The sequence below is a fragment of the Cariama cristata genome, unplaced genomic scaffold, assembly GCF_000690535.1.
Source record: "Cariama cristata isolate BGI_N322 unplaced genomic scaffold, ASM69053v1 scaffold14018, whole genome shotgun sequence".
NCBI lineage: Eukaryota > Metazoa > Chordata > Aves > Cariamiformes > Cariamidae > Cariama > Cariama cristata.
Window position 1 is genome coordinate 16,398 of NW_009629479.1, and position 8,782 is coordinate 25,179.

At 37.6% G+C, this 8,782-nt stretch overlaps 1 protein-coding gene across 1 annotated transcript; it reads right to left on the reverse strand.

The window, feature by feature from the left end:
• Positions 1–550: 550 nt before the first annotated feature.
• Positions 551–6,222, reverse strand: LOC104165530 (protein piccolo-like). The gene is made up of 3 exons (XM_009705180.1): positions 6,092–6,222; positions 5,334–5,479; positions 551–967 (listed from the first exon to the last, which is right to left on the reverse strand). The coding sequence occupies exons 1-3, from the start codon at positions 6,210–6,212 to the stop codon at positions 827–829; spliced, it is 408 nt and encodes a 135-aa protein (XP_009703482.1). The 5' UTR covers positions 6,213–6,222; the 3' UTR covers positions 551–826.
• Between the last annotated feature and the right edge of the window lie 2,560 nt (positions 6,223–8,782).

Sequence of the window (8,782 nt, forward strand, 5' to 3'; positions counted from 1 at the left end):
GCTGATTCAAAGAGTAGGGTGAAGTACAGTGTCACTGAGATCAAAATAGCGTTTTTTTTTCCTGATGTAGTTTAGTTTACATCTTGTCCTTTCTCTTTAAAACCACATCCCAAATTATAGACCATTAATATAGTTTTTTCCATTACATTCTAGGACAGTGGTTTATATTCATTGCTAACATACAGAAACAAATGAAACAATCAGATCTGATTCTCCATGGCATATTTTTTGAAGGAAAAAGAAAGAAGGAACAAAGTAATGTAAAATAACATTACCACTCTTGCAAACGCCTTGCAGTTTGTGTCAAGTGGCGTAATCTCACTACAGCAAATTATCAGAGATCCTAACGTGCAGAAGAACAAGTTTTGCACTTCTGATAAGTGAGATTTGGAAAGTCAATCACCCTAGGTGCTTTTGCATAAAATGATCACCTTCTGGCTGCACGGGAAACCAGGCTGCTCTTTCCATCACTCTACCTCCAGCTGCAGCCGAACTCTGCATTGACACCTGCCTTCCAGCCTTCATTATTTCCTTCACAGGTACTCTCTTCACAAAGAGTCCAACAACATGCGGCCCTCGTATCAGTCTTCATTTCAAACAGCCTCACTTTAACTTCTGGGCCCAGGTTTTCTTTTACTTTGCTGTCTTGTGCAGCAAAACAAGTGTACTAGCCCTCATTTAAGTGTGCTATGTAGCCCCGAGACTGCTCTTTTCTACTTTGTATTCTGAAAGACTAGCTAAACACAATGATATCAAACTATAGTCTTGGAGTGATGCTGTTAATAGCAGACTCTGCAGGTTTTGTGCCCTAAGCAGACAGCTCTGCTCAGTGTGTTTGTGTGGAGCTGACCAACAGTTTGTGCCAGTTTACTATTCTTTTCCTTAGATCCACTTTGTCAAGCCAGATATAAGCTTCCCCAATCAGCGTCTTTTTCATAAACTTCCCTCCATTGGAGACAAGTAGAATCTGGGAAAATAATAATAATAAAAAATGATTATCAATGTGCATATTGACATACTGCATTTGCTAGCAAACATGAAAGATTCAGAAATGTCGAGCTCTGATTTGGTACACACAGGAGAGAAAAGAAATGGTGACCATAAGCCTTTATATAAAGTCACCCTCTCAGTAGAAAGCAAGCCTAGTGAAAATTGAACCGTCCCTCTCTTCTATTTTATTATCATGGGACATAGCAACTAGAAGATGACAAACTTGAACTTTAGTGAGCAATTTGTTCACCTGCTGGTTACCAAAGACAAACACAAGGTCAAGTTTTAAGTTACAGGGTAAAGCTTTATGCAGGTGAAGTACCAGCACTTTCTAAGCACGTGGAAGTCAGAGGGCTGTAACTCAGAGCAGGCTAGTGTCTGAGAAAGTCCAGAGTTCTGTTTCTGACCTCAGCAAGCGGTAGTCTAACCTAAAATGTAGAGTTAGACTGAAATCTCACTCCCGCTGTGTCTCTGCCGAGAGCCATTGTGTCTGGTCTTATGGCTCTTGCTTGCCCAGCCATGGAGAGTGGGAAGGACAGGGAATCGCCCCAGCACTTATGTGAGCTATGCAGGCTGGGTGTTCAAGTCACTCCATGATATATATCATATAGGCACATGTTTTTCAGGTAAACAGGTTCATGTCATGCGAGCAATAGACTTCTCTGAAGGACTTGATTAATTCTGTGGATCTATGGGTTCATTCTACGTGGGAGAAATAAATTTGAAAGTGTATATACTCAAGGGAGTGATTCATAGCTACACATTAAGATAAATTTTAGTATTTCTTAATTATTGACTAACGGAATTAACAAGCACAGTGCTTTTTTTTTAAATCAACTTCTGAAGTTTTTCAAAAAGAAAAAGAACTCATGAAAAATTGCTTTTCCATGATAGGATTAGCAGCAGGTTTGTAATATTCACAGTCACTGAGCAGACCACTGGCAATGAGTAAGGGAAGTAACTGATAACAGTAGGAGGCTGTCACCCTGCGTGTGAACCAGCAAGAGAGAAAATAGGACATTTTGTTGCTTGGTTTCAAAGATCTAGGCTAACAGAAGAATGGCAGAACTCAAGGATTTTGTACTCCACCGAGATGCTGGAAGAGACCATATGGTAGTAGACATGTAACAGAACTGTAGAAGAACTAGAGTTTCCAGTAATAAAGAACTTCAATATTTTTGAAAATTTTCCATTCTGGTTTGGGAAACAAAGTAAAAAATGCAAACTTTACATTAAAATGGAAATTAAAAAAAAAAAAAGAAAAAAAAAAGGGATGGAATTTACAATAATTTTTGTGGATGAGTCTTCCCAGTTCCCTGGCCAATTTTGATGTTAATTGGCAAGAATGGTGTGTCCCCAGACAGCTTAGACACCTACATGTCCATTAGTCAATAGGTTTGAGGAGGGAAGACCAAATGACTGTTAGGCACTGAGCTATTAGAGAACTCCACTTTACTTCACTCATCAGAAAGCCCATCCTTGGGGGAAATAGGCAGCCTGCCTCCACTGCTGGTGGTTTTCTAGGTCACTTGTTTCAGTGTTTCCGGAAGGAATGGGCAGCCCAGAACGTGGCAAGCCAAACCAGAACATCAGTGAAAAACATTCATTTTTCTGATTACCCCCACATAGGACATTATGCATTTCTAATTGCAGCAAGCCAGTCAGCCAGGAGCCAGCCAGGGAACAAGGCAAAGGAGCCAGGACCTTAGTGCTTTCCAGAAGGGTCCCAGGTGGGTTACCAAGGAGCAGGGAAATCAGGGAAGCGAGCAAGCAAGCTGTCAGGGGCTGAAGCAAGTGCCTATCTGAAACCTGTCAAAATGTTTTCTGCAGAATGTTTTCATTCTGACACATCAACAGTTTTGGGACAGAAAAAATTTCAAACAAATTTTTCATCACTTCTGTCCTTGATCCTTTTCTACACTCCTCCCAGCTGGATCCGTAGCACCTGTTTTCTCTAGCTTGTCTGTCTTTCAGCCTTGTTTATTCCCTGCTCCAGGCTTTAAATACCAGACTTGTTATCCTGAATCAGCTAGTCTTAATTTCTAATCTTCAGCAGGTTTTTTCCTTATTCCCAATAGCCTTGACTGGGTGATTCTAGCTTTTCTTTTCTTCTCTCTTCTTTGTTTTTTCTTTTTTTCTCAATATAACCCATGGTCCTATTTTTATGGCTATATATAGATACATATATAGAGTGCAGACCCTTGTCCTAACTTCTGCCTCCAGGTGGTTCTCGTGTATCTTTACAGTGTGCCTTCTTTGATTACCATGTTTGATCTCAATTTACGCCCTCTCTCTGATCTTATTTCCTCCCTTAATCTCCCAGTTCCATTTTTGTTCTGTACCTTCTGGTTTTGTTTCATTTCCCTCACCCTCAAATCTCTTTTGACAATGTCCATCTCTTTGCCCCTAAATGTTCATCACTCAAATTGAGCATTCAAATCAGCCAGCTTCATGCTTTGCCATAGGAACAAATTGACTGATAAGTATGAAGAGCATATAAAAACAGATGCAGTGAGTCAGATTAAAGATCTCTCCAGGCAAATACTCTGTTTCTGAAAGTGTATAGGGCAGTGTATAAGGCAGAATATAAGAATGGGACAGTCAGGTAGTGGTACTTTCCCAAAATACCTGCTATCATCTGTGGACGATTGACTTCCTGACTCACAAGTGTTATGTTTATATTTAACAGACTATGAGGGATTCTGCCCATGAATTTGTCCAATCATTTTCTTCAGTTACTTTTTCCATGAAAATATTTAGCATCCACATATATTACTGCAATAAATTTTGCACCTCCAACTCCAAGTTGTGTGAATAAAAACCACTTAGTTTTGTTTTAAACTTGTTCCTTGCTACTTTTACAGCCTTCATTCTCTTAGGTCTAGTGTGTAGCACCAGTACATATCACAGTTTCTGAGGAGTTGTTGCCAAGTTTCAGGCTGACTGTTCCTATGTCTACCTCCCTCACTATCTCCTTCCTAAACAACTTGATGGCTTATTTTTCCATAGGACTCTGTGGGTTCTTCTTTACTCATCTACTCACCCCTTAAGGTTTCCTCTTCAAACCACCACTGAAAGTAAAGTTTTCACAGGAATTTTAGCTCTTAAACTTTAGTAAGACTTAATTGACCACTCTGGATTTTCCTGGGTAATATAATACCTTAAATAGTCTTACCGAATCTATTGAATCAATAAGGAAGTTGGGACACCTTAACACAGGAAAAACAGTATCTATTTTTTTGGCCTTGTTTTGTAAGCAACATCCATTTTGGCTTTAATTTTAATGATACAACCAATAAGCCTAACATAGTCACTTAAATAATCCAGTCTAACTTTAGTCATCAAAATTTAGCTGGCTTGTTTATGTTGGTCTTCCAGATTTAAAGGTACATTAAGTGGATGCTGGTATGCCCAACAGTTCCTCCCACTTACTCTTAAGATTAGCATGTAGATACCCCTGGAATTGTTCATCTATTTCCACCGACTAGAGGAAGACTGACTATGGCTTAGGTTAGTTATCTACTCATGTGAAAGTAAATGAAGGTAGGTAAAGTGAATCGTACCCATCTAAAAAAGCAAATCTGACCAAATGATCATATCTGTCTAAGCAACTAAAACACAGAAAAGGGACTATTCCTGAATCAGTTCCACACATCATTTGACGTGCCAAAGACTGAAAATACCATCATCTCCTTTACAAATGTACACAGAGAATATTTGACTTGGCATAATCAGTAATTCTGCAATGTCTGAGGTTATTACTATTGTTTCTAATTTGAGGCACCACAACTTTTAAAGAAGTTGAAGAACTGAAGAGAATGGTAAAATGATTAGACATTTAAGCTACAGGACATATCAAAGAAATTTGGTTTACTTAGCCTGGAAAAATAGAGAGGAGAGATATGACAATAAACTTTGAATGTGCAAACCTTTTTTATAAAAAGAAAGCAGATCAGTTTTCCTCTGTTCTTTGTGAGGATACTTAAGGATGAGCTAACTTAATTTAAAAATATGGCATATTTAACTTACATATTACACTATACTTTCTAAATACATAGAAAAGCTTTTTTGGAAGACATGCATAACACCCTTCTCTAGGGGATTTTAAGAACAAGCCTAAAACTTTCAGGCCCAGTCTATAAACACCCTTCCTCAGTGTGGGGTGATGGATTAAATCTTTTAAAGTCTCCTCCAGCCTGATATTTCCATTATTATGTAATTGTACTATTTCCTTTGTAATTTTCTCTTTTCAGCAAACAACTGGGGTAGAAGATTGATCTCAAATGCCCATAGCACAGCATGGAAAACACCCAAAATTAGGTTTTAATAAAATGCAGAATTACCTGAAGAGAATGCCCAGCAGGACTCAAGTTAAATCTAAACGTTTCATTGAATGAAGGCTCTCGGTCATGCCTGCATACCCTGGTTTTCTTCTTAATTACTCTCTTTTGGGTAGAGATATTGACAACATACAGCTTCACATACAGGTCTGGGGAATAACAGTTCAACAAGTTACATACAGAAGCTTTTAGATAATCGTTGTTGCTAACGATTTCAATGGAAGTGTTGTGAAGAAACAGAGCATGGTACTTTCCAGAACCGTATTCTGTTCTCATTCACATGGTGTAGAAATGGAATCATCATACTAAATCCAAGGGAATTAATTTGTGTTTACAATGCTGTCATTAAAGGAACAAATAACTCGATGTCTTTATGTATGTGTGAAAATATTATTATTAACATGAGTTTTTAATTTTTAAAAAGCTTTTTCACCAAAGTACAATTTTTCACTAAATATAATTGTTCTTTAATAACCTAGAGAGTTATAATTTTTATTAAAGTTAAAAATGGATTAATTTTTAAGAATCAAAAGTAAATTAAAAAGAGGATTAACTTCTGAGAGTTAATTTGCTTCTACAAAATGTTTTTACTTTCATTAAAGTTGCTCGTAGGAGAAAAAAAAGCACTTCAAAAAGAATCCTATATGTCATTCTGGTTAAGAAAAAGTTTTCTTTCCCATTTTAGTGGTGATGTTAATTGACTTCAGATACATCCTATTTAATGTTTTCAAAGTATCATGAAGCTGGTTTATGTGTGTTACCTGGTAGATGATCTGGAGATTTAAATTTGTATGTGATATTTCTGCACTGGAGGATTTCTACTATCAGCTGTTCTCCATCTGTCTTCATTTCCTTCTTTAATGCAATCTTGATTTCACCCATAACCTGTGTTTTACCTGGAAAAGCAGAAAAAGCAGCCCTCATTAATGTAAAAGGAAACTGAATGTATCTTTCTAAATTGGAAAGAAGTAGAGGTTTTGGGTTGGTCTTTTTTTTTTTTTTAGTTTGGGGGGTTTGGTTGTTTTTGTTTTTTTTTTCAGGACAGCTTATAGTTGTTAGTCAGGGATATAATGATAATGTGTTTCTTGGATGAACGAATGGTAGATAGATACAGTACACTTGTATAACTAGATTATATGCTTCAGAATGTATTTGCTCCAGAGGAGATTTTTTCCCAAGAGCACAAATTTCTTTAGGAGTCATTGCAAATCAAGTGATGGTCACTACAAGTCACCTTTTCAGAATCTTTACTACAAGACTCTGAAGTTATCTCATTAAAAATAATAAAAAAAAAATAAAGAAAAAAAAAGACAGCATTCAATAGAGTGTTAAAAAGTAAGATTCTGAAAGGCAATGAATCAAGACTTCTCTGAGGTTAGCATTTCATTTCACCTTCTTACGTATGTGGAACAATATCATTCACACAATTTAAAGGGAAGTGCTCACTGTGACCTTTAAAAGTAAAGGTGATTTCCCTTCTTATGTGGACAGAAAGACAGGCCCATTATTCCTGCATTGTATGGATTTCTCTCTAAATCAGTCCAAAGGTGGAGAGAAGGCACAGAATGAAATGTAGGCAAAGCTATTTTGCCTTTCCCGTGCCTGTCCTCCCACAAGGCTTTATTGAAGCCAGGCAGAGTAGAGCAGGGCTACATTTTCTAAATGAGTATGGTGGTGTAAGCAGAGCCCATGCCCTCAGCTCAGTCCTGTCTATAATAGCATCATGTCATAACAGGGGTTGTGCTTCTATGTCTGTTGTCCTGCTACTGTAAAATATTATTTCACCTTCCTCTTCTTTCCAGACAGTAGTTAAAAAGAAACCAAATCATTAAGCCCCTGGTAGTCTTTATATCTAGTTTCTGGTGCCAGCAGGCTGGAGCTTTAATGCATTACCAGAAAATTCTAGAAGCTTGTGCCAAGATGTTGCAAGGAGGAAAGCAATTCTGCAGGAAGTAAACAATTACTATACATCTGGAGAAGTTTCTCTCTTGAAGAGTAGAAAGTTACCACGTGGCATTTAGAGATTACTTGTATCACGAATGTCTAACCAAATTTGAATAATCCCCATTACAAATGCCAGATGCTGTTTCACAGATGTCTATGACCAATCATACATTCTACTGGTTTTCCTGCTTAAAAATTTTTTGGGATCATGAATAAAAATTTAATAACAAATAGTCACAGCTACAACCTGGGCCCCCCACCCTCCTTATGAACTGAAGCTGGAATCTAACGTAATTACAGTCAATAATAAATTTGCAATTAGGCTTCAGATAGGTCAGTGTTTCACCCACAGTTTGCAAAGTATGAAAGGACCTGTTAGGAGGCAAGTGATTCTTTCACCATATTTAATCATCACAAAACCCTTCCTAAAGGTTTGAACACGCAATAATAGCATCTTATTTTCTGCTATATGTTTGTTCAAAGAGAATGGAACTCTTATCTTGTGATGGTAGTAGAAAAGATCATTGGTAGTTGGAATAAAAGAAAGAAAGGCCAACAATGTCCCTGTTGTTATTCATTAATCTGTTATAATGCTTTTTTTCTGGAAAATGTTGAGTGCTCAGGGGATCTAGCTTGGCTAAACTGTAGATTTTGAATGACTGGAAAGAGATACAAGAAAAAAATTGTAATGCCTCCTCTGCTCTGTGGATAGACTACCAAATCACTGATGAAGACATGACATACTTGAAAGGTGTTGCATAAATCTGGCTTTTTGATCAATATTTTTTTTTTGCACTGGCTCCAGCGCTTGACCATGAAAAAAGCCCAGCATGGGCACTTGTAGCACAAACCTAACGTTCGTTTCAGGCAATATTTAGTTAACCACAGCCTTTTCTGGAAAACATGGTCTACTTATTTACTTTACTTCATTCCCTTTCCGTCCTTTAAGGTCTATTTGCAATAGTTGTTAGGACCTCCTCTTTCTTGATTGCTTTAGTATCTGCTTTTTTACTTAGATGTGCATTCAACCTAAACCAAGATCAGGTAGGTTGGATGCTACCTGTGATGCTGTGAGCTAGAAAAAGGGAGAAATGCTTCCAATAAATTAGAATGTGTTTGAAAATTCCAGTACCATTTCTCAGCACCTGGAAATTTTCCATGGACTATTCTGTATCCCCAGGGACTCTTCACAACAAACAATCCTCCTTCACTATTTAAGTGTCATGAGGAAAGCAATGATCTCCAGCTGTGAGCACATGAAGCATGATAGCTCTCTTGTGCTTCCATACTAATTTTCATTTCTCCCACAGCATGCAGTGAAAAAGCCTTAACACCAGCTTTATGAAACATTACACTAAAATAAATCACCACTTCAAAACCTAGCAGAATTTTGTAGACTCAGAAGAGATTCCTATTCCTTCCATTGCTTGGCTTCTTCCCCTCTTTCTCATATACGTTCATTACATCTTTCCTTTGACAGGTGTGTAAGAATAGAGCAAATGTATGTT